Source organism: Dendrobates tinctorius, unplaced genomic scaffold (assembly GCF_039654945.1).
Source record: "Dendrobates tinctorius isolate UK_male_01 unplaced genomic scaffold, ASM3965494v1 ptg000143l, whole genome shotgun sequence".
Taxonomy (NCBI): domain Eukaryota; kingdom Metazoa; phylum Chordata; class Amphibia; order Anura; family Dendrobatidae; genus Dendrobates; species Dendrobates tinctorius.
In genome coordinates this window covers 10,391,619-10,418,709 of record NW_027361810.1, presented here as the reverse complement: position 1 = coordinate 10,418,709, position 27,091 = coordinate 10,391,619, and the positions used below count along the sequence as shown (strand labels likewise).

The following is a 27,091-nucleotide window of genomic DNA, read 5'->3' as shown; positions in this document are numbered from 1 at the left end:
CTATTTGAGCCGTCTGAGATTTATTTGTTTACTATAATGGCTCCAAATCCTCAGCATGAATATGATATAATTCCTAGAGCTTGCAGCCACCACTAGAGGGAGCCCATCTGCATCCTGCATACAGTGTACATAGAATTTATGACCCCCCCCAGTGGTGGCTGTAGGGATATGCTGCTCTGTACTGGAAGAATAGAGCCCTCATTGTGATAAAGGTACAATAGTTAGTTATAAAATCACGAATTTCAAAAAATGAATATTAACTTCAAACTAAATTCTTCTATAATGTCCCATATGTAAGAAATTATGTATAAATTAAAGCTAGAAGTAAGGATTCATATTTTCCTTATGTGCTGTGGTCATAGACTGACATCTTCCTCCATAAAAACTCTGTCTCCAGGAGGACCCTGTCGATGTCGCGCCCCTGCTCGGAGCTACAGTAACTTGGTTCTTGGGCAGTGAATGGAGATTTTCGGAAAAAAAATTGTACTAGACGAGCTAAAGATGCAGATTGGAATATCTACAGTTACCAACCATCTTACTGAGTAATGTGAAGACTACGAGCAACAAAACTACTCTCTACTTTAGAACAGGTGCTTACAAATCGCTATGTCCTGTTATTCTAAACTACCAACATTGCATAATTAAAGCGAACTTGACAGCTGATAAAAGCTTCCGGGGACCAAGATGAAAACGGAAGACTAGTCGGATAGGCACGTTCCTGGTAGCCTAGAACAGGGTTCCCCAACTCCAGTCCTCAAGGCCCACCAACAGGTCATGTTTCAGGATTTCCCTTGTAATCTACAGGTGATGCAATTATCCCCTGGGCAATACTAAGGAAATCCTGAAAACATGACCTGTTGGTGGGCCTTGAGGACTGGAGTTGGGGAAACCTGGCTTAGAATAGAACTTCCATGATACTGCCCCCTATGAACAAGAATGTAACTACTATAATACTGCTCCTGTGTACAACAATATAACTACTATAATACTGCTCCTGTGTACAACAATATAACTACTATAATACTGCTCCTGTGTACAACAATATAACTACTATAATACTGCTCCTGTGTACAACAATATAACTACTATAATACTGCCCCTATGTACAAGACTTTAACTATAATACTGCCCCTATGTACAAGACTATAACTACTATAATACTGCCCCTATGTACAAGACTATAACTACTATAATACTGCCCCTATGTACAAGAATATAACTACTATAATACTGCCCACTATGTACAAGAATATAACTACTATAATACTGCCCCTATGTACAAGAATATAACTACTATAATACTGCCCCTATGTACAAGAATATAACTACTATAATACTGTCCCCTATATACAAGACTATAACTACTATAATACTGCCCACTATGTACAAGAATATAACTACTATAATACTACCCCCTATGTACAAGAATATAACTACTATAATACTGCCCCTATGTAAAAGAATATAACTACTATAATACTGCCCCTATGTACAAGACTATAACTACTACAGTCATGGCCAAAAGTATTGACACCCCTGCAATTCTGTCAGATAATACTCAGTTTCTTCCTGAAAATGATTGCAAACACAAATTCTTTGGTATTATTATCTTCATTTAATTTGTCTTAAATGAAAAAACACAAAAAGAATTGTCCTAAAGCCAAATTGGATATAATTCCACACCAAACATAACAAAGAGGGTGGACAAAAGTATTGGCACTGTTCGAAAAATCATGTGATGCTTCTCTAATTTGTGTAATTAGCAGCACCTGTAACTTACCTGTGGCACCTAACAGGTGTTGGCAATAACTAAATCACACTTGCAGCCAGTTGACATGGATTAAAGTTGACTCAACCTGTGTCCTTGTGTGCACCACATTGAGCATGGAGAAAATAAAGAAGACCAAAGAACTGTCTGAGGACTTGAGAAACCAAATTGTGAGGAAGCATGAACAATCTCAAGGCTACAAGTCCATCTCCAAAGACCTGAATGTTCCTGTGTCTACCGTGCGCAGTGTCATCAAGAAGTTTAAAGCCCATGGCACTGTGGCTAACCTCCCTAGATGTGGACGGAAAAGAAAAATTGACAAGAGATTTCAACGCAAGATTGTGCGGATGTTGGATAAAGAACCTCAACTAACATCCAAACAAGTTCAAGCTGCCCTGCAGTCCGAGGGTACAACAGTGTACTATCCGTCGGCATCTGAATGAAAAGGGACTGTATGGTAGGAGACCCAGGAAGACCCCACTTCTTACCCCGAGACATAAAAAAGCCAGGCTGGAGTTTGCCAAAACTTACCTGAAAAAGCCTAAAACATTTTGGAAGAATGTTCTCTGGCCAGATGAGACAAAAGTAGAGCTTTTAGGGCAAAAGCATCAACATAGTGTTTACAGGAGAAAAAAGAGGCATTCAAAGAAAAGTACACGGTCCCTACAGTCAAACATGGCGGAGGTTCTCTGATGTTTTGGGGTTGCTTTGCTGCCTCTGGCACTGGACTGCTTGACCGTGTGCATGGCATTATGAAGTCAGAAGACTACCAACAAATTTTGCAGCATAATTTAGAGCCCAGTGTGAGAAAGCTGGGTCTCCCTCAGAGGTCATGGGTCTTCCAGCAGGACAATAACCCAAAACACACTTCAAAAAGCACTAGAAGATGGTTTTAGAGAAAGCACTGGAGACTTCTAAGGTGGCCAGCAATGAGTCCAGACCTGAATCCCATAGAACACCTGTGGAGAGATCTATAAATGGCAGTTTGGAGAAGGCACCCTTCAAATATCAGGGACCTGGAGCAGTTTGCCAAAGAAGAATGGTCTAAAATTCCAGCAGAGCATTGTAAGAAACTCATTGATGGTTACCGGAAGCGGTTGGTCGCAGTTATTTTGGCTAAAGGTTGTGCAATCAAGTATTAGGCTGAGGGTGCCAATACTTTTGTCCGGCCCATTTTTGGAGTTTTGTGTGAAATGATCAATGTTTTGCTTTTTGCTTCATTCTCTTTTGTGTTTTTTCATTTAAGACAAATTAAATGAAGATAATAATACCAAAGAATTTGTGTTTGCAATCATTTTCAGGAAGAAACTGAATATTATCTGACAGAATTGCAGGGGTGTCAATACTATTGGCCATGACTGTATAATACTGTCCCCTATGTACAAGAATATAACTACTATAATACTGCCCACTATGTACAAGAATATAACTACTATAATACTGCCCCTATGTACAAGAATATAACTACTATAATACTGCCCCTATGTACAAGACTATAACTACTATAATACTGCCCCTATGTACAAGACTATAACTACTATAATACTGCCCCTATGTACAAGACTATAACTACTATAATACTGCCCACTATGTACAAGACTATAACTACTATAATACTGCCCCTATGTACAAGACTAAAACTACTATAATACTGCCCACTATGTACAAGACTATAACTACTATAATACTGCCCACTATGTACAAGACTAAAACTACTATAATACTGCCCACTATGTACAAGAATATAGCTACTATAATACTGTCCCTATGTACAAGAATAGCTACTATAATAATGTCCGCTATGTACAAGAATATAACTACTATAATACTGCCCCCTATGTCCAAGAATATAACTACTATAATACTGCCCCTATGTACAAGACTATAACTACTATAATACTGCCCACTATGTACAAGAATATAGCTACTATAATACTGTCCCTATGTACAAGAATAGCTACTATAATACTGCCCCCTATGTCCAAGAATATAACTACTATAATACTGCCCCTATGTACAAGACTATAACTACTATAATACTGCCCACTATGTACAAGAATATAGCTACTATAATACTGTCCCTATGTACAAGAATAGCTACTATAATAATGTCCGCTATGTACAAGAATATAACTACTATAATACTGCCCCCTATGTCCAAGAATATAACTACTATAATACTGCCCCTATGTACAAGACTATAACTACTATAATACTGCCCACTATGTACAAGACTATAACTACTATAATACTGCCCCTATGTACAAGAATATAGCTACTATAATACTGTCCCTATGTACAAGAATAGCTACTATAATAATGTCCGCTATGTACAAGAATATAACTACTATAATACTGCCCCCTATGTCCAAGAATATAACTACTATAATACTGCCCCCTATGTCCAAGAATATAACTACTATAATACTGCCCCTATGTACAAGACTATAACTACTATAATACTGCCCACTATGTACAAGACTATAACTACTATAATACTGCCCCTATGTACAAGAATATAACTACTATAATACTGCCCCCTATGTCCAAGAATATAACTACTATAATACTGCCCCCTATGTCCAAGAATATAACTACTATAATACTGCCCCTATGTACAAGACTATAACTACTATAATACTGCCCACTATGTACAAGACTATAACTACTATAATACTGTCCCTATGTACAAGAATAGCTACTATAATAATGTCCGCTATGTACAAGAATATAACTACTATACTACTGCCCCCTATGTCTAAGAATATAACTACTATAATACTGCCCCTATGTACAAGAATATAGCTACTATAATACTGTCCCTATGTACAAGAATAGCTACTATAATAATGTCCGCTATGTACAAGAATATAACTACTATAATACTGCCCCTATGTACAATAATATAACTACTATAACACTACTCCTATGTACAAGAATATAACTACTATAATACTGCCCCCTATGTCCAAGAATATAACTACTAATACTGTCAGGGATGATGGGAGTTGTGTTTCCGTACTATTGCAGGATTGCCTAAAGTGTAAATGCGGTAACTTTTCGTTGATTCTCTGGTGCGCGGCCAGTAACATTTGGCTCCTATCCCATTGTTCCCTACAAGAACCAGGACATACATTAACCCTTTCTTTCCGGCTTGTTGTTTTCTCCCTGAAGTAATATAACATTGCTGAGAATGAGATTTCTCAGTGATTATGTTATCAGGTTCTTTGTAATGACGGTTGTAGGATTTGCTCTTTCTGGCACATTCTGGTGTCTGTATTTGTGGTTTCCTCCTTTGTGATGAGACGTCTTTAGATCTCGTGTCTCATTATCAGGTTTTGCTGGAGATTCCTTGGTAACTAATACGATTTCCCAGTAGATAACCCTGCGGCATTATTACAGATCAGCAGCGGATAATGCATCAGCCGCAACGAATGATGGGATCACACGTGCGAGGAACTCGCACGAGTCTCGCACCTCAATATCCCGCACTGCCGCTGGCACTCGGGACCGGAGTGTGCGGCTGCATAGAATTACATATGCCACTATGGGAAGTGCTCTACATTTAGGTTAATTCAGATATATTGGTAAAATCTTTCTTCAGTCCAATAACTTATCATAAAGCACAATTCCACCTGATTTGGAGGCCAAAATGGGCCCCAGGTTGCACCGATGCCAGGTCTGCCCCTGCACAGTACAATGCACCCTCATAAGATACAATGTTTGTCCTGTGTGTTACATATTATTAAACATAGACTAAGAAGATACAATGTTGCAGCAGACACATCCACACAACAATGCTGCTCCCATTCTGCACTGCTCATTCCATTACAGCTGGGGTGGCATTTATTGCAGCACTCCTATATAGCAATGCATGAAGGCCCCTCCATATGTGATGATTCAGCTTGGGGGGGGGGGGGGGGGTCATGTGAAATATGGGACTGGGAATGTGCTGGGATTATAGGGGCATATCCACAGCAGGTGTCTGGTCGGTGCACAGAGCAGCCACAGCTGGGGGGCTACCCTGCACCAGTGCTCCCTGCCAAGAAGCCCAGTAACGACATTCTATCCTAAGAGCAAATGTTATCTCCACAACCTGCAAAGAGAGAGGGAGGGGGAGAGAGGAAGAGGAGGAATCAGAGGGAAGGGACAGATTCACAGGCTGAAGACACAGGAGCCAAGAGAATGAGCAGAGGGTCTGAGGGGCAACAAGGAGCTGGGGAGCAGCTATTACTGAGGAGCAGAGGGGGATAAAGCTTATAGATGGGGGAGGGGGGCTAAGAAGGAAGCAGCTGCCTGAGTGACCCATTTACTGCATTGCTCTCTGGGATCAACACTTTGCTGTAGAAGAACTAGACCCACATAAGGAAACAAGGGCTGATGTGTGTGCAAGGACCCAGGATGGGATAGGATTGCAGCTCTGGAGGCAGCAGTGGTGACTGCACCCCCATCCCAAGGCTTCAGCATGGAGATTATGGACGAGGATGACGCCCAACAGGTAATCAGTCTGCACGGTTCTGATCACATTCATTCTTACTTTACCTTTTCCATGTACAGATGTAGCAGAGCCGAATGCGCCAGGTAACTTTCTTAAGATGCACGGAGTAATGTCGCCATATAACATGATAATCCCAGTGTTGCTGCTCCGCTCTGCTACATCTGTCCTGTCCTGCTCAGCACAGCTCTGATACAGCACTCACTGCACTGGGAGTTGTAGTTCTTCAGAGCTGGAGAGATTCGAGTTGCCCGTGTTATGGCTGCTCTCCCCTGTGTGTCCATTACAGTGATGTTTTGTCCTCGAGTGTGAGATGATGGTATATACTGTACATTGTGCGGCTTATTAGGGAAAGGTCGAGCAAAACATCAGATTCCGGCTCAGATGTTCCACCGACAGTCAGTTATCTTTATGTGTGAAAGGCGATCGCCGATCCTGACAGGTTGATGAATCTGCTGGACGCTGATGGGATGGAGCATTTTTTTTTAGCATCGCACATAATCTATGATGACCCCCTAACGAAACATTGCATGGAAAACCCTGCGTATCTTTTTATTCTGATGGACAGGAAAAAAAAAGTATAAAGTAACTAAATCAGACATCATGCAGTGCCAAAATAATAAAATAACACCCTGTGTATTTCCCCAAACACTCCCTATGAAGTGATGAAATAATGCTTCATATATTCCCCAAAATAACTCCCTGTACAGCCCACAAATACTCACCGATACAGTGCCCAAATAATTTCCCTATACAGTATCCAATAATAATTTGTACAGTCCTCAAATTATACTGCATACAATGTCCAAAATACACTTCATATAACGCCCAAATAAAGCCACTTACATTCCCATAATAGTGTCCATGTATTCCCCCATACAGTGTCTGAATGATGACCACACACACTGCCCATATAATATGTTAATGATGACCCCATACACTGCCTATATATTACCCCTATACAATATATGAATGATGACCCCATACACGGCCTATATATTACCCCATATAGTGTAAGAATTATGACCCCATACACTGCCCATTAATAAATCTTATCAAATCAGACAAGGAGATTTTCGGGATTTGTTTTCTCATTTTGACTCTCATAGTTGTGGTCTACCTATGATGTCAGTTACAGGCCTCTCTCATCTTTATAAGTGGGAGAACTTGCACAATTGGTGGCTGACTAAATACTTTGTTCCCCCACTGTATTACCCCTATACAGTATATGAATGATGACGCCATGCACTGCTTATATATTACCCTAATAATAGATAGATAATAGATGATAGATAATAGTGGAGTGCAGCGGTGTCCTCACTGTGCAGTGAAGAGGCAGTGACCCAGGAAAAGTTCAAAGTAAACATAGGTTTAATGTCCAAACTCACAACATAAACGGCACACAGTATCCTAAGGATCGCAGCCGGGAAAACAAAACAGTCCGTATTTGTAGGCGACTGCAACGCCGTGTACACTGCGGGGTGCCAGGCTTGTTGGCTCCGCTGGACTCTGTGTTGCTTCACACAGGTAGTGCTCTGCAGAGCCTCCTGCTCTGCACACTTGCAAAACCAAAACTGGCACACCCAAACCCTTTACTGCAGGGTTTTTACCTGGAATCTGTGGTCATGGGCCACATGGAAAACCCGGGCCGGGGGAGGGAACGGACCGCCCCGCAACCTTCCTGTAGTCCGTTTCAAAAATAAAAGCCGTGAGCAGGTTTTTTTTTTTAAATCTGCCTTGGACAAATGGCATGTCCAAGACCTAAATTCACTTATATTCTGCATTGCAATCACAGCTATGCCTCTGACTGCAGTCACTCCTGCGGCCTACATATGTTTCTGTGCGCATCCTGGGGGACACATAGCGACCCTCGCATATAACCCCGGTCACTGCCTCACAATAGATAATAGATAGGTAGATGAGAGATTATATTATAGACCTAGAACTTTGAATTACGGTACTTGATGTCACTAACTTTTTTTTTTTTATAGGAAGAAATGTTCCTTGGCCCGAGTTTCCCACTCTACCCCACTCCAGGTAATCATTATCAGATGTGATTTGGGGGTCACATCACAGGGAAATACTAATCTTTGTATATTACCATAATCCAGGTAAAGACACAGACACGGGGGACCACTGTGTAACATCAGTGTCTCCGATCCTCCTAGCAATTAAATGGTTAGAGATAACATCCCTGGTGGTCTAGGACAGTGAATAGTTATTGATAAACATCCCTGGTGGTTTGTGGCAGTGAATAGTTATTGATAACATCCCTGGTAGTCTAGGGCAGTGAATAGTTATTTATAACATCCCTGGTGGTCTAGGACAGTGAATAGTTATTGATAACATCCCTGGTGGTTTGTGGCAGTGAATAGTTATTGATAACATCCCTGGTAGTCTAGGGCAGTGAATACTTATTGTTATCATCCCTGGTGGTTTAGGGCAGTGAATAGTTATTGATAACATCCCTGGTGGTCTGGGCCGTGAATAGTTATTAATAACAATTCTGGTGGTCTAGGGCAGTGAATAGTTATTGATAAACATCCCTGGTGGTTTGTGGCAGTGAATAGTTATTGATAACATCCCTGGTAGTCTAGGGCAGTGAATAGTTATTGATAACATCCCTGGTGGTCTAGGGCAGTGAATAGTTATTGATAACATCCCCGGTGGTCTAGGGCAGTGAATAGTTATTGATAACATCCCTAGTGGTCTAGGGCAGTGAATAGTTATTGATAACAATCCTGGTGGTCTGGGCCGTGAATAGTTATTAATAACAATTCTGGTGGTCTAGGGCAGTGAATAGTTATTGATAACATCCCTGGTGGTCTAGGGCAGTGATTAGTTATTGATAACAATCCTGGTGGTCTAGGGCAGTGAATAGTTATTGATAACAATCCTGGTGGTCTAGGGCAGTGAATAGTTATTGATAACAATCCTGGTGGTCTAGGGTTGTGAATAGTTATTGATATCAATCCTGGTGGTCTAGGGCTGTGAATAGTTATTGATATCAATCCTGGTGGTCTAGGGCAGTGAATAGTTATTGATATCAATCCTGGTGGTCTAGGGCAGTGAATAGTTATAGATAACATCCCTGGTGGTCTAGGGCAGTGAATAGTTATAGATAACATCCCTGGTGGTCTAGGGCAGTGAAAAGTTATTGATAACATCCCAGGAGAGTACTGAACTGAGTAGCAATAGATATGGCACTTAGAGACTTTATTGTGCCGCCATTATATGTTCCACTGAGTAAATGACTCTGCCAATCTCCCGCAACCCGTCTCCCTCCGTAGGAATCACAATGCAGATTCTGCCAAGCAGAGCTGGCACGTTAATGGCCCGGGGCAGGGGAGGGTGGTAAGTGCCGTCCATTATCTCTGGCTATTATAGCCGGCTTTATTTAGCCCTCGTTCACACTACCTTGTCATCTCGCTGATATTTCAGTTATGTGTGGATGACATCACCGGGCAGCATCGGGGCTTTTCAGATTTGCGGATCTTTCCCTTTATGGATGTTAGTGCCACGTTTAAAAATGCAATTTATCCTATGAATTCCTGTAATCCGGAGTCTGATAATCCGGAGTCTGATAATCCAGCGCGCTCGCGTTTCTGGAGGTTTTCTTTTCTTATATGTGAGTGTTCTCAATGTCTCTGTAGATTATACAGGGATTTCATCACCGTGTTTCTTTTATTTTAGACGCTGTCACTTTAATAAACGGAGCTGGAATGTGTTGTATGTGCCGCTGTCTGCAGTTGTATAGTCTGAACGGCCCCTGCTGCACATACAGTCATATGTTAAAGTTTGCGCACCCCTATTAATGTTAACCTTTTTTCTTTATAACAATTTTGGTTTTTGCAACAGCTATTTCAGTTTCATATATCTAATAACTGATGGACTCAGTTATATTTCTGGATTCAAATGAGGTTTATTGTACTAACAGAAAATGTGCAATCTGCATTTAAACAAAATTTGACCGGTGCAAAAGTATGGGCACCTCAACATAAAAATGACTAATATTTCGTAGATCCTCCTTTTGCAAAAATAACAGCCTCTAGTCGCTTCCTGTAGCTATTAATGAGTTCCTGGATCCTGGATGAAGGTATTTGTGACCATTCCTCTTTACAAAACAATTCCAGTTCAGTTAAGTTTGATGGTCGCCGAGCATGGACAGCCCGCTTCAAATCATCCCACAGATGTACAATGATATTCAGGTCTGGGGACTGGGATGGCCATTCCAGAACATTGTAATTGTTCCTCTGCATGAATGCCTGAGTAGATTTGGAGGAGTGTTTTGGATCATTGTCTTGCTGAAATATCCATCCCCTGCGTAACTTCAACTTCGTCACTGATTCTTGCACATTATTGTCAAGAATCTGCTGATACTGAGTTGAATCCATGCGACCCTCAACTTTAACAAGATTCCCGTTGCCGGCATTGGCCACACAGCCCCAAAGCATGATGGAACCTCCACCAAATTTTACTGTGGGTAGCAAGTGTTTTTCTTGGAATGCTGTGTTTTTTAGCCTCCATGCATAACGCCTTTTTGTATGACCAAACAACTCAATCTTTGTTTCATCAGTCCACAGGACCTTCTTCCAAAATGTAACTGGCTTGTCCAAATGTGCTTTTGCATACCTCAGGCGACTCTGTTTGTGGCGTGCTTGCAGAAACGGCTTCTTTCGCATCACTCTCCCATACAGCTTCTCCTTGTGCAAAGTGCGCTGTATTGTTGACCGATGCACAGTGACACCATCTGCAGCAAGATGATGCTGCAGGTCTTTGGAGGTGGTCTGTGGATTGTCCTTGACTGTTCTCACCATTCTTCTTCTCTGCCTTTCTGATATTTTTCTTGGCCTGCCACTTCTGGGCTTAACAAGAACTGTACCTGTGTTCTTCCATTTCCTTACTATGCTCCTCACAGTGGAAACTCACAGGTTAAATCTCTGAGACAACTTTTTGTATTCTTCCCCTAAAAAGCTATGTTGAATAATCTTTGTTGTCAGATCATTTGAGAGTTGTTTTGAGGAGCCCATGATACCACTCTTCATAGGAGAATCAAATAGGAGAACTACTTGCAAGTGGCCACCTTAAATACCTTTTCTCATGATTTGATACACCTGGCTATGAAGTTCAAAGCTCAATGAGGTTACAAAACCAATTTAGTGCTTCAGGAAGTCAGTAAAAAGTAGTTAGGAGTGTTCAAATCAAGAAAATGATAAGGGTGCCCATAATTTTGCACCGGTCAAATTTTGTTTAAATGCAGATTGCACATTTTCTGTTAGTACAATAAACCTCATTTGAATCCAGAAATATAACTGAGTCCATCAGTTATTAGATATATGAAACTGAAATAGCTGTTGCAAAAACCAAAATTGTTATAAAGAAAAAAGGTTAACATTAATAGGGGTGCCCAAACTTTAACATATGACTGTATGGCAGTATTTTTCATGCTTTGTGATTTATTCTCTCTCAGCCGATCTCGGGGTGGACGCCGGGGTTTACATGGAGTTTATGATGAAGCGCCGATGCTACGATGCCATCCCCACAAGCTGCAAGCTGGTCGTGTTTGACACGTCGTTACAGGTTGGTAGATAAAGGACTGGTGTTACTGGGAGTTTGTCCTGTAGGGGGATAACCGCTGATGAGTACCACCACCCCACTACATCCAGAATCCTTGACATTTTCTCCTGGATCGGTCTGTCTCATACATGTAGCAGTATAGTTTATTTTCCACTGCAGCACTGTATGGCAGTATTATTAGGACACTGGCAATATTGATAGGACACTGTATGGCAGTATTATTAGGAGACTGTATGGCAGTATTATTAGGATACTATTTGGCAGTATTATTAGGACACTGTATGGCAGTATTATTAGGACACTGTATGGCAGTATTATTAGGACACTGTTTGGGTATTATTATTTAGCATAACATGTCTTATCTTGTTGTGGGCTCGGTATGACAACACAATGCAGGTTCACCATAGTGCTGTTATTTTGATATGTGTGTATTAGTATCACATGTACGTAATATATCAGAATAATATTTATAGTGCTATACAGTATTATTGCCACTACTTTACAGTATTATGGGGTGCTGTATGGCAGCCTGATGTGGGCACTATTTAATACTGTTATGTTATATAGATGAGTGTGTGGTAGTATTACATATACTTAATGGAACAGAATGATGTATATGGTGATGTATTGTAGTACTATTTGGCACTGTTATGTTACCACTATAATAAGGCCCTGTGTGACAGTATTATTTAGGCTGCTATTATTCAGACACTATATAGCAATATTATGTTGGCACTATTATGCACTGTATAGCACTACTATGTTGCACTGTATAGAATCACCATGAAACTGCTGTATAGCAGTATTAATAAGACAATGTATGATAATATAAGATGGTAGAGAACTATTATTTGGGCACTGTATAGTACTATTATGGAACCGCTATGCAGCACTAATAATGTGGCAATGTACTATACTACATGGCAGAGAACTATTATGTTGGCACTGTTTGGCGGTACAATGTGGACACCTTAAAGTACTGTCATGTTATTTAGAAGGGTGTTTTATTGCTACATATACCAGAATGACATATATGTAGCTGTATAGCAGTACTATTTGGCACTACATGGCAAACAGTGATATTGTGAAGGTGGTGTGTTGTGTTATTATGTAGTCACTGTATTGTACTATTATTGATGCACTTTAAGACAGGTATTATTCAGGTAGTAGATGATGCCATTATTCAGACACTGAATGACACTTTTTTTTATGTTGGCACTAATATAAAACCACTGTGCTATATAGCCCTGTTATGTGACCACTGTATAGCGCTATTATTGTGACACTGTATGGTAGCATTACACAGTCGAGATTTATATTTTGACCATTTTAATTGCATTGTTACTGGATGGAGCCCCCAAATATTTATCCAGGGCCCCCAGAGCCGGATCCGGCCTCAGTCTTGGTGTTTCTGTAAGAGCCAAGCACATTATAAATCATCCGTCCCCCTTGAAAGTTATAACAAAAAATCAGAAGTTCCTGATCCCGGCGTCGCCCGGCAATAAGACGACCTCGATTCTCTCTTTGTTCACATTGTATTCAGCTTCTTGACTTCTTTCCATTTCTGTTTCTTTCCCTTCAACAGATTAAAAAAGCCTTTTTGGCGCTGGTGGCGAACGGGGTGCGGGCGGCGCCGCTCTGGGACAGCAAGCAGCACAGTTTTGTGGGTAAGAGACCAAAAATAGGAAATGTGTTCTGTCCTGGAGCCGCGTCCAGTGTGAACGGAGACGTGATAGATACAATGTATACTACGACCATGGAGCATAGGAGATGAATGAGGTCCGGAGCGTCTACAGGAGACTTGTAGTTCTAGGACATTACCTCCGCGGATCACGGGACATGGGTTTTCTTTCATTTCGCTTTTCGCTCTTTAAGTCCAGAGATTATTAACAGAAACATCTTGATCTTCGCATCCAAATATGAGATGGGCCCGGACGCTCCCCTGGATGGCAGTCGCTGCCCCTCATGAGCCCTACTTTTCCATTGTGGACCCATGGACGCTCAGGATGTTCTGTCACTTTCTGGATGACTTCTCGTATTTCTTCTGCTGTGAATCCACCAGATTTCTGATGTTTGTTGTTTTTTATCTCCTCTGGACCTGATGTCTCCTGTATGAAAATAAACGATGTGTCTGAATTCAAGGGACGCTGAGAGCAAAACTGAAAATGATGCTTATTCCAGGGCCCGCGAGGGTCGAGCACGACACAAGGGTCTCGGGGGGCAACGTTTCTCATTGTCCAGACCATCTGCCGCTGTTGGGAGTCTTGCAATGCTCGCTGGGACTTGGCACCAGGGCCCCCGTCATCCAGACAGGCGTCAATCTTGATGAATCTGGGCTCAGGCATCTTTTTTGGGGGGCATCGGCTACGGATCCTGCGTGACGTCACTTCTGCACCAACCTGACCCGCAAAGCAGACTGGTGAGACTGATCACAGATACCCGATGACATAGGTGATGGACCCCGACTGCCAGGCAGAGCTACGAGAGGGTGCGGAGTGTGACCAAAGTTTTGGCCAAGGGACGTAAATTAGCCCCCCCAAGACCTCCCCTGCCCCCGAGCCTGAAGGCAGAAGATATGCCTAGATTCAGGAGGGTCCTCACTGCGGACAGAGGGGGCAGAGCGTTTTTTTTTGAACCTTGCATTCTAGATAGTTTGCATTGCTCCGCTGCTGTCAGCGAGTCTCACGTGCAGCGGTAATTACTGACCAATCTTAGCTTTGGTCGGAGCAGTGACTATCCGTATGCCGGAGGCCATTATCGGTCCGACTAATGTGTCGTCCTTGGATTTGCAGGAATGCTGACCATCACCGACTTCATCAACATCCTGCACAGATACTACAAGGCTCCGCTGGTACGACGACGATAAGTAGAGCACATTCGGGGGCATCTATAGGTGCAAGTACATAGGGACCCAGAGCGAATCATATACCTGGAGGACAGCTGCTGTAATGGGGGCGACACATGGGGGGCCACACATGGGGGGCTGGGGTTTATTCATATAGAAAAAAGAAGAAAAAAAATAACAGTAAAACTTTTCTAACAGCAAAGAGTTCAAGAACAAATGAGCGACAACCACAATCCCTGCTCCTGCACGGGTTGTCAGTCACTCAACTTTCCCACAGTCCTGAATGTAGTAGGATGACAATAAGTGATAAGTGAAAAACTTAACAAGTGTAACAAACGGTGGGTGACAACCAATACGACCACCATTACAGCATCCGCACAGGTTGTCGGCCACTTAGCTTTCCCAGATCACTGAATGGCAAATCATCTGCGGCTGGATGGTAACAGGAGATATCACTGCACAGCTACTCAGATTACTTACTCTGGAGTCTGGGAAAGCTGGGTGACAACTAATACGACCCCCCATTACAGCTTACACTGAGGTTGTCAGTCACTCAGCTTTCCCTGAGTGGCTGTAGGAGAGCAGGTCCATCACTATGACATTACCCTGACTTATCCAGGGGTCTAGGACAACTATTATAGCCCCCTTTGCTACTCCTGCAGAGGTTGTCAGTCCCAGATCTTGGGTGGTGACCTGATCACCCAGCTTTCCTGAATGCCCCTAGTCTCTCTGGCCCCTGCACAGGACACATTCTGGCGTCCGTCTGTAATAATCTGATTATATCACTTGTGTGATCCAGGTGCAGATATACGAGCTGGAGGAGCATAAGATAGAAACGTGGAGAGGTAAAGCATGAGCATTCCTCGGTCGCCCTTATTCCGCAGTGATCGGAGCTCCTCAGTGATTTTCTTGTCTTCTAGAGGTTTACCTGCAGAGTTCCATCATGCCCCTGATCTACATCGCCCCCGGTGACAGGTGAGGGTATAGCACCCTGCGGTGCGGCTGGTTCCAGTGACCCATTACACACTCGATACATTGTATCTCCTCCAGTCTCTTCCATGCCGTCTACTCGCTCATCAAGAACAAGATTCACCGGTTACCAGTGATGGAGCCAGTGTCGGGGAACATCCTGCACATCCTCACCCACAAACGCCTGCTGAAATTCCTGCATATATTTGTACGTACAGGACGTCGTGGGGGGCTGCACTGTCTGCGCGGATTGGGTGGGACATTTTAGTAGATTTAAAGGTTGTCTGGTTTGCTAAACCCTTTGTCAGTAGGGAGGTCCCCAAATAAACTGGTGGAGCCCCCTGAACCCGCCATTATGGGTGGTAGATGAGCATTGAAATGAAAGACCCCATTCACTAATTCTGGTACTTTGTCCGCGGGGGTAAGAGGCGCCAAATTCATTAAAAGGCACGCGCCACCTATAGATTTACAGGAGGGGCAGCTGACGGCCGTTCCCACACTAGTATCTGGAGAAATGGGCTATCCTCAGGTGGGCTGCGCCTCGCTCCGTCACAGTTTTGCAGATTTTTGACAACTTTGACTTTTGCAAAATGTTGCAACATTTTAAGATGTTTTACAGCAAAAAAACAGGCGAAAACCCCTCCGTGGACCTAAGTTTTGGGTTTCTCAGAACAGAGACCTATATGGATAAAAAAAAAGCAAAAAGCATTGTATAATTAGATAACCCCTTTGCACAAGTGACAGTCCCCCCCCCCACCCCCCCAAAAAAAAAAAAAAAAAAAAAAATGACAACTAGTAATAGCCCTCCCTTTGGTCATTAGCCCTTAATTTAAAGGGATAATCACCCTTAAGATGTCAGCTTAAAAAAAGGACATCTTCGAAGATGAACTGTTAATATGTAAATGCTCTACTGGTGCCGACGAGGGCGTCCATTATGGTGCAATATTGTCCCCCGCGGCACGGGCAACATTGGGCACTCAGGACTTCTATGTGCACAAACCAGGACACAACACGAGCCAAAGACTAAAGCATGGCCGCAATATATCTTTATCTCCCTAGTATGTGCTCCATGCATTGGCTTTCTGCTCAGCTTATGTGCAGTGCTGCAGTGTAAAGCATGGGGGAGTGACAGAGCGACAGCCTGAGCATCATTAGACAGAAAGTGGTTTCTTTTTTTTTTTTTTTTTTGCAAATTCTTACATTTTTAGATATAATTAGCACAAATAATATGAAGAAAAAAGATGCAATATCATATAATCATATTCTGCTACAATTACAGTGATATAATTTTTGGGTCCATGTATATATAATGGCTCCTGACCATCACAAGCTCCGATAGATCCGCCAGAGTCAATGACGAAAGCTGCGCAGAGCTAATAATCGGCTGCGCTGGCGGGGCCTGGCATGGCCGCCGTACCACATGTATATAGAATAGAGGCTCACACATGTGTTCACCTTCCTGTACTCACATCCACAGGGGGAGACCATTCCCAGACCCCGCTTCCTGCAGGGGACCATCCAGGAGCTGGGGATCGGCACCTTCAGGGATGTGGCCATTATCCACGACACGTCAACCGTGTACAACGCGCTGGAGATCTTCGTGGAGAGGAGGGTGTCAGCGCTGCCCGTAGTGAACGAGGCAGGTGAGTGTCTGCACTGACGGCCAAACCGTCGCCAACTGGGGGCATAGCCAACCGCACACATCTCTAGCACTGCATGGCGGGTATAATAACTTTCCAAACTGTCAACACCCTATGGATATAAAACTTGCTCCAAATCCATCCTTCTGCCCCCACATCTGTCTGGACACCCCTACACCCATCAGAATTTAATGGGTCATCTGCAACGCAGTGGACGTCTCATACACATTAGATATATGTGCTCCTTCCATTGTGAGGACCGCCATACAGCACCACGTATCTCAGCTTCTTGAAAACCTAAAAACTGCACCCTGGCTAAATTCTTGGCAGATTCTGCTCTTGCTTCCTTAATTCCTGATATGAGAACCGGATTAAAGGCTTCCTGTCCAGGGTGGGAACATTTACATGGAAAGTTACTACAGGAAGCGCAGGAGTCTTTCAGGAGCGCTGCAAGGGTTAATATCTGCACAGTAATCCAGACCATTCCTTTCCCCATTCTCATGTGAAGTGACAACTCCTATGGGCACCACAAGGGGGCAGACTGCACGGCTGTCACTCTGTACAGGAGGGAGATGCAAGGGGTTAATCTGCAGTCATGAACTGCACAGGATCAGGATTTAGGGATTAGTATTTAACAGGAACCAAAAGAAAGAGACATATATATCAAATATAGAATCTTACACCTGAATAGAGAAAAACACTGTAGCTGTTCCTCAGCGCAAACTGGGGGTGGCCATGACTGAAGGCCAGAAACTAAAAGAGGTCAAAACCCGTCCATCTAATCCTCCTACAGCTTCTATTTGTGAACACGTTCACGGACTTACCACCAAAAATAACAGCAAGTGCCAAGTAAACCAGACACATGGTGGCCGTATACAGCCGTAATATCAGGTGACGACATTACACCCCTCATGTAAATAAAGGTTTATGATCCTGTTAATTATGTGCGCCCCCACTGAGCAATAACTACCATAATACTACCCCTATGTACACGAATATAACTACCATAATACTGCCCCTATGTACACGAATATAACTACTATAATACTGCCCCTATGTACAAGAATACAACTACTATAATAATGCCCCTATGTACAAGAATATAACTACTATAATACTGCCCCTATGTACAAGAATATAACTACTATAATACTGCCCCCTATGTACAAGAATATAACTACTATAATACTGCCCCCTGTGTACAAGAATATAACTACTATAATACTGCCCCTATGTGCAAGAATATAACTACTATAATACTGCTCCTATGTACAAGAATATAACTACTATAATACTGCTCCTATGTACAAGAATATAACTACTATAATACTGCACCCTATGTACAAGAATATTACTATAATACTGCCCCTATGTACAAGAATATAACTACTATAATACTGCTCCCTATGTATAAGAATATAACTACTATAATACTGCTCCTATGTACAAGAATATAACTAATATAATACTGCCACTATGTACAAGAATATAACTAGTATAATACTGCCCCCTATGTACAAGAATATAACTACTATAATACTGCTCCTATGTACAAGAATATAACTACTATAATACTGCCCCTATATACAAGAATATAACTACTATAATACTGCCCCCTATGTACAAGAATATAACTACTATAATACTGCTCCTATGTACAAGAATATAGCTACTATAATACTGCTCCCTATGTACAAGAATATAATTACTAGTAATACCGCCCCTATGTACAAGAATATAACTACTATAATACTGTCACTATGTACAAGAATATAACTAGTATAATACTGCTCCTATGTACAAGAATATAATTACTATAATACTGCCCCTATATACAAGAATATAACTACTATAATACTGCCCCCTATGTACAAGAATATAACTACTATAATACTGCTCCTATGTACAAGAATATAGCTACTATAATACTGCTCCCTATGTACAAGAATATAATTACTAGTAATACCGCCCCTATGTACAAGAATATAACTACTATAATACTGCCCCTATGTACACGAATATAACTACTATAATACTGCCCCTATGTACAGGAATATAACACCTATAATACTGCCCCTATGTACAAGAATATAACTACTATAATACTGCTCCTATGTACAAGAATATAACTACAATAATACTGCTTCTATGTACAAGAATATAACTACTATAATACTGCCCCCTATGTACAAATATATAACTACTATAATACTGCCCCTATGTACAAGAATATAACTACTATAATACTGCCCCCTATGTACAGGAATATAACTACTATAATACTGCCCCTATGTACAAGAATATAACACCTATAATACTGCCCCTATGTACAAGAATATAACTACTATAATACTGCCCCTATGTACAGGAATATAACACCTATAATACTGCCCCTATGTACAAGAATATAACTACTATAATACTGCCCCTATGTACAAGAATATAACTACTATAATACTGCCCCTATGTACAAGAATATAACTACTATAATACTGCTCCTATGTACAAGAATATAACTACAATAATACTGCTCCTATGTACAAGAATATAACTACTATAATACTGCCCCCTATGTACAAATATATAACTACTATAATACTGCCCCTATGTACAAGAATATAACTACTATAATACTGCCCCCTATGTACAAATATATAACTACTATAATACTGCCCCTATGTACAGGAATATAACTACTATAATACTGCCCGAGTTCCATGTAGTATATTCCTATATGACTGTAATTCTTACACTTTTCTCGTTACAGGGCAGGTGGTCGGGTTATATTCTCGCTTTGATGTTATTGTGAGTTCTCTTTAAGTTTTCGCACTTTCTTTAGTTGCTTGGGATCAGTCTTTTCTCTGTCTGTGACTCTGAAGATCAGGTTTATCTGTCTCCAGCAGACGCTGCTGTAGAATCCCCCCCCCCCCGGTTTACCCTATATCTTGCTCTGCCCTTATTACCCGTCTTTTCTATTTCCATGTGTTGACATATTGTATCTGCTGCAGCACCTCTTTATTGGGCTTGGTGTTTTGGTAATAGAGAATTCTGCCCCGGAGGTTTCTTGCCCCGTGTGTTACATTCCTCCTCGATGCTGCAGCCACAGTCAGACATTATTGATTTTATGGGTGTTGGTCACTTGGTCGACCGATCTACAATCATCTGCATTTTGTGTGTTCATAATTTCTCTTTTTCTCACAGCATTTAGCCGCCCAGAAGGTGTATAATAACCTGGACATCACGGTGGGGGAGGCATTACGCCAGCGCTCCTTGTGTCTGGAGGGTGTTCTCATGTGTTATCCGCATGAAACCCTGGAAGCTGTGATTGATCGTATAGTGCGAGAGCAGGTACTGACCGTATGTAAGAGTCTGTAAGACAGCACTGTATGCGGAGGGGACAGGTTATACCAGCTGTACATATATAATTATATACAGGAGATGCCCAGGTTATACCAGCTGTACATATATAATTATATACAGGAGATGCCCAGGTTATACCAGCTGTACATATATAATTATATACAGGAGATTCCCAGGTTATACTGGCTGTTTATATATAATTATATACAGGAGATGCCCAGGTTATACCAGCTGTACATATATAATTATATACAGGAGATGCCCAGGTTATACCAGCTGTACATATATAATTATATACAGGAGATGCCCAGGTTATACCAGCTGTACATATATAATTATATACAGGAGATTCCCAGGTTATACCAGCTGTACATATATAATTATATACAGGAGATGCCCAGGTTATACCGGCTGTTTATATATAATTATATACAGGAGATGCCCAGGTTATACCAGCTGTACATATATAATTATATACAGGAGATTCCCAGGTTATACCGGCTGTTTATATATAATTATATACAGGAGATGCCCAGGTTATACCAGCTGTACATATATAATTATATACAGGAGATGCCCAGGTTATACCGGCTGTACATATATAATTATATACAGGAGATGCCCAGGTTATACCAGCTGTACATATATAATTATATACAGGAGATGCCCAGGTTATACCAGCTGTACAGATATAATTATATACAGGAGATGCCCAGGTTATACCAGCTGTACATATATAATTATATACAGGAGATGCCCAGGTTATTCCAGCTGTACAGATATAATTATATACAGGAGATGCCCAGGTTATACCAGCTGTACATATATAATTATATACAGGAGATGCCCAGGTTATTCCAGCTGTACAGATATAATTATATACAGGAGATGCCCAGGTTATACCAGCTGTACATATATAATTATATACAGGAGATGCCCAGGTTATACCAGCTGTACATATATAATTATATACAGGAGATGCCCAGGTTATACCAGCTGTACTGTACATATAATTATATACAGGAGATGCCCAGGTTATACCGGCTGTACATATATAATTATATACAGGAGATACCCAGGTTATACCAGCTGTACAGATATAATTATATACAGGAGATGCCCAGGTTATACCGGCTGTACATACATAATTATATACAGGAGATGCCCAGGTTATACCAGCTGTACATATATAATTATATACAGGAGATGCCCGGGTTATACCAGCTGTACATATATAATTATATACAGGAGATGCCCGGGTTATACCGGCTGTACATACATAATTATACACAGGAGATGCCCAAGTTATACCAGCTGTACCTAAAATTATATACAGGAGATACCCTGGTTATACCAGCTGTACATATATAATTATATACAGGAGATGCCCAGGTTATACCAGCTGTACATACTGTACATAATTATATACAGGAGATGCCCAGGTTATACCAGCTGTACATACATAATTATACACAGGAGATGCCCAAGTTATACCAGCTGTACATATAATTATATACAGGAGATGCCCAGGTTACACCAGCTGTACATACATAATTATACACAGGAGATGCCCAAGTTATACCAGCTGTACATATAATTATATACAGGAGATGCCCAGGTTATACCAGCTGTACATATATAGTTATATACAGGAGATGCCCAGGTTATACCAGCTGTACATATATAGTTATATACAGGAGATGCCCAGGTTATACCAGCTGTACATATATAATTATATACAGGAGATGCCCAGGTTATACCAGCTGTACATATATAATTATATACAGGAGATGCCCAGGTTATACCATCTGAACATATATAATTATTTACAGGAGATGCCCAGGTTATACCAGCTGTACATATATAATTATATACAGGAGATGCCCATGTTATACCGGCTGTACATATATAATTATATACAGGAGATGCCCAGGTTATACCAGCTGTACATATATAATTATATACAGGAGATGCCCAGGTTATACCAGCTGTACATATATAATTATATACAGGAGATGCCCAGGTTATACCATCTGAACATATATAATTATTTACAGGAGATGCCCAGGTTATACCAGCTGTACATATATAATTATATACAGGAGATGCCCATGTTATACCGGCTGTACATATATAATTATATACAGGAGATGCCCAGGTTATACCAGCTGTACATATATAATTATATACAGGAGATGCCCAGGTTATACCTGCTGTACATATATAATTATATACAGGAGATGCCCAGGTTATACCAGCTGTACATATATAATTATATACAGGAGATGCCCAGGTTATACCTGCTGTACATATATAATTATATACAGGAGATGCCCAGGTTATACCAGCTGTACATATATAATTATATACAGGAGATGCCCAGGTTATAGCGGCTGTACATATATTAGTGGCGCCCCCTTTCCAGCAGGTGGCGTCCTGTTCTATGATTGTCCTTCCTTCTGCAGGTTCATCGCCTGGTTCTGGTGGATGAGGAACGTCGGCCCTGTGGGATTGTGTCCCTCTCTGACATCCTACAAGCCCTGGTTTTAACCCCCGCAGGTATTGATGCCCTTAATTCCTAACCCTGCGAAGGCTCTTTTCTACCTTCACCCTGCACCTCCTTCTCCTCTCTAAGGCTCAGGTACGCCCCCTTCAGTGTGTAGCAGGAGCAAACGTCCGTGTGAGAATTGCCTGGAAATCTCATCCTTGCACTTTGCACCCTGGAACCTCAGAAAGTTGCATTTCTGCTGCCGCAAGGTTTTCTTCGCTGCCTGAACTTCTGCTTTCCTTTCTGTTTTTCCTCCTGAAGTGTCCTGGGCCAGCTGCTCTCTTCCTCTGATTCTTCTTCTTCTTCTTCTTCTTCCTTTTAGTCATTGGCAGAAGCAAAATAATCGAATTTTGCAATGGGCCGTGGATGACGCATGTGAATCTGCTTGCCCCAAAAACAGACTGTAAAAGTTTTGTGACTAATTTGCAGAATAAATCTGGAAATGGTTTGTCCAGTTCTGAAAACCGGCTGTTCTCCCCTTACCATGGAATTATCAGGGGGTCCGCTGTTCACCATCTCTCGGGCAGCATTGTGATCGGTTGTTGGGAGCGTCCATTCCCCGGGCGACCTGTCCTGTCCGGCAATAGTCAGACCACCCACTGATGGAAATGGTGCTGTGTAATTCATTATTTCCCCTGTGATGGCGCTCATGTTACACTTGTCCACGATTTTCCAGACCATTAGTATGAGATCTTTGGAGGTCTCCATGGGTTGCTGGAGAACACTTTGTGATGATGAGCCACATACTGAGGACCTCCCTAACAATTTAGGATTTGGAAAGTTGAGAGCTCCATTAAATTAAAAGTCAACGATCTTGCACAGTTCGGCTTATTACTTATTGTATCTTTATGCAGATAAGAGTTAGAGTATTTTTATCTGGGACCTGAATCTCCGGCATAAAGTTAGTACTGTGTGATAAAATCTGGCTTCCTGTAGCCACCACTAGAGGGAGCTCACTGCATGCGGTAAACAGTAAGCTCCTGAGCTCCCTCTGCTGGTGGTGGTTGGTAGCTTGCTGCAGCGACCTTGGATAGGAGCTGCCTCTGTTTCTGGCTGTTTATCTCTTTAGCTGTTACAGACAACAGGATCTAAAGCGTCACACGGAGGACGTGGCCTCCGTTTCTCGACTTGACAGGATTATTGGCCTCCAATTAGTTTGGCGCAGGACAATAAGGACCTGAAGGTCTGCTCAGCACAGACAAAAGCCCCATCCCGTCTTATATCCTGCTGGGAGGTAGGGGGTCTATGGAGAACAGCAGCAATGATCAGAGTCATTCCCATTACGACTTCTTCTTTCCAGTTAAATTCTGCAAAGTCGCTCAAAACTGAAAAAGTTTTTAAAAACTTAATTCCGGGTCCAAATCAGAAAATTAGACCAGAAACGACCCCTGAGTTCCTGTGTCCTCCTCCCCTGTGCACTGCACGCGCGTCTCAGTCTTCTTGCACAGTGTAAACCCTGTGACCTCAGTGATGACATCTTCTCGGACTGCCATCCTGAGTCCTTTTTCTGCTTTCAGGGTTTACTCCACGGCTTCTGTGTTTTCTGTCACCCGTCCTGCAAACCCTTCCTTTATTTCATGACGTTTCTTTTCCTTTCCTTCCAGGTCTAGACCGCAATTCCTTGTGATGCGAGACCCTAAGGACGCCTGCCGTCAGCCACAAACAGGAGAATGATAGGACATTTTGTGGCTGGGCGGGCCCTGTCCCATCGCGGACAGGAGGATGGCGGTCACCCGAGGGGTCACCTTGAAGGACCCTTGTTTTCTTCGAGTCCTGCCTAGGATTTGTCACAGACCGTATTTTGCGCTTATGAGAATTTTAGAGACTAGAGCTGGACCGTCCTCGGACCTGTGAGCAGGACTCATCATTTTGTGACTTAGGTATATGCCGTTTACACAGTTCACACTTATGCATATATCTCATCCTGTGTCATGTAATAAATGGCGACATTCAGTTCTCCACACTGGAAGGTTGGACATAGATCTGTACAGTAAATATCTGTCGTCATGTGATTATCTGCGAGCAGATACGAGGAGCGTCTCTCTGGTGGACCCGGCATGTCCATATGTTACACAGACAAGCCAGTGATTTCATTAGACATCCAGTGCAATACATCATTTCTCCTGTGGGGGTGCTGCAGATAAATGCTTGCTGCAAGGTTCTCTCTCCAATAACTGCAGATGGACACATTGCACGTGGAAAAATGATTTTTACACGTGTTACTGGTTACCTATAGCTTTCGCAATTTCAGTCTGCAATTTTCATTCCTTTATTGATTTTCTGATCCATCGATGTGCAATGTGCTGTATGCTCCAAGTCTCAGATATTTCTCTTGTGGGAGTATATCTCCCAGTAATATAGGCTGGATGTGAGGTCTGTTGTCTCTCCCAGTAATATAGGCTGGATGTGAGGTCTGTTGTCTCTCCCAGTAATATAGGCTGGATGTGAGGTCTGTTCTCTCTCCCAGTAATATAGGCTGGATGTGAGCTCCGTGTGTCTCTCCCAGTAATATAGGCTGGATGTGATCTCCGTGTGTCTCTCCCAGTAATATAGGCTGGATGTGAGGTCTGTGTGTCTCTCCCAGTAATATAGGCTGGATGTGAGCTCTGCGTGTCTCTCCCAGTAATATAGGCTGGATGTGAGCTCTGCGTGTCTCTCCCAGTAATATAGGCTGGTTGTGAGCTCTGCGTGTCTCTCCCAGTAATATAGGCTGGATGTGAGCTCTGCGTGTCTCTCCCAGTAATATAGGCTGGATGTGAGCTCTGCGTGTCTCTCCCAGTAATATAGGCTGGATGTGAGCGCTGCGTGTCTCTCCCAGTAATATAGGCTGGTTGTGAGCTCTGCGTGTCTCTCCCAGTAATATAGGCTGGATGTGAGCTCTGCGTGTCTCTCCCAGTAATATAGGCTGGATGTGAGCTCTGCGTGTCTCTCCCAGTAATATAGGCTGGTTGTGAGCTCTGCGTGTCTCTCCCAGTAATATAGGCTGGTTGTGAGCTCTGCGTGTCTCTCCCAGTAATATAGGCTGGATGTGAGCTCTGCGTGTCTCTCCCAGTAATATAGGCTGGATGTGAGCTCTGCGTGTCTCTCCCAGTAATATAGGCTGGTTGTGAGCTCTGCGTGTCTCTCCCAGTAATATAGGCTGGATGTGAGCTCTGCGTGTCTCTCCCAGTAATATAGGCTGGATGTGAGCTCTGCGTGTCTCTCCCAGTAATATAGGCTGGTTGTGAGCTCTGCGTGTCTCTCCCAGTAATATAGGCTGGTTGTGAGCTCTGCGTGTCTCTCCCAGTAATATAGGCTGGATGTGAGCTCTGCGTGTCTCTCCCAGTAATATAGGCTGGTTGTGAGCTCTGCGTGTCTCTCCCAGTAATATAGGCTGGATGTGAGGTCTGTTGTCTCTCCCAGTAATATAGGCTGGATGTGAGGTCTGTTCTCTCTCCCAGTAATATAGGCTGGATGTGAGCTCCGTGTGTCTCTCCCAGTAATATAGGCTGGATGTGATCTCCGTGTGTCTCTCCCAGTAATATAGGCTGGATGTGAGGTCTGTGTGTCTCTCCCAGTAATATAGGCTGGATGTGAGCTCTGCGTGTCTCTCCCAGTAATATAGGCTGGATGTGAGCTCTGCGTGTCTCTCCCAGTAATATAGGCTGGTTGTGAGCTCTGCGTGTCTCTCCCAGTAATATAGGCTGGATGTGAGCTCTGCGTGTCTCTCCCAGTAATATAGGCTGGATGTGAGCTCTGCGTGTCTCTCCCAGTAATATAGGCTGGATGTGAGCTCTGCGTGTCTCTCCCAGTAATATAGGCTGGATGTGAGCGCTGCGTGTCTCTCCCAGTAATATAGGCTGGTTGTGAGCTCTGCGTGTCTCTCCCAGTAATATAGGCTGGATGTGAG

General features: G+C 42.4%; 1 protein-coding gene across 4 annotated transcripts; it reads left to right on the top strand.

The window, feature by feature from the left end:
- The first annotated feature begins 402 nt into the window (after positions 1-402).
- On the top strand, positions 403-25,165 carry PRKAG3 (protein kinase AMP-activated non-catalytic subunit gamma 3). Of its 4 annotated transcripts, none has more exons than XM_073545434.1 (13): positions 403-590; positions 8,255-8,300; positions 11,734-11,843; positions 13,426-13,507; positions 14,633-14,691; positions 15,485-15,530; positions 15,606-15,660; positions 15,736-15,862; positions 17,132-17,297; positions 20,062-20,099; positions 20,496-20,642; positions 23,120-23,213; positions 24,807-25,165. In XM_073545434.1, exons 2-13 carry the CDS (start codon positions 8,261-8,263, stop codon positions 24,827-24,829), a joined length of 987 nt encoding a protein of 328 aa, XP_073401535.1. In that variant the 5' UTR covers positions 403-590; positions 8,255-8,260; the 3' UTR covers positions 24,830-25,165. The 4 variants fall into 4 exon arrangements, 3 of the variants coding, with proteins under 3 accessions (XP_073401535.1, XP_073401536.1, XP_073401534.1); XR_012220295.1 differs by lacking the exon at positions 403-590 and adding an exon at positions 5,921-6,266 and having other exon boundaries at positions 23,120-23,295; XM_073545433.1 differs by lacking the exon at positions 403-590 and adding an exon at positions 5,923-6,266.
- Positions 25,166-27,091: the final 1,926 nt, after the last annotated feature.

What these genes read in the sequence shown, in the direction of transcription:
- PRKAG3 (XM_073545433.1), top strand. Translation starts at nt 6,234, where the DNA reads ATGGAGATTATGGACGAGGATGACGCCCAACAG. An exon ending in GATACTACAAGGCTCCGCTG is followed by an intron (nt 14,692 to 15,484) that starts GTACGACGACGA and finishes TGTGTGATCCAG; the next exon opens with GTGCAGATATACGAGCTGGA. An exon ending in TACATCGCCCCCGGTGACAG is followed by an intron (nt 15,661 to 15,735) that starts GTGAGGGTATAG and finishes TATCTCCTCCAG; the next exon opens with TCTCTTCCATGCCGTCTACT.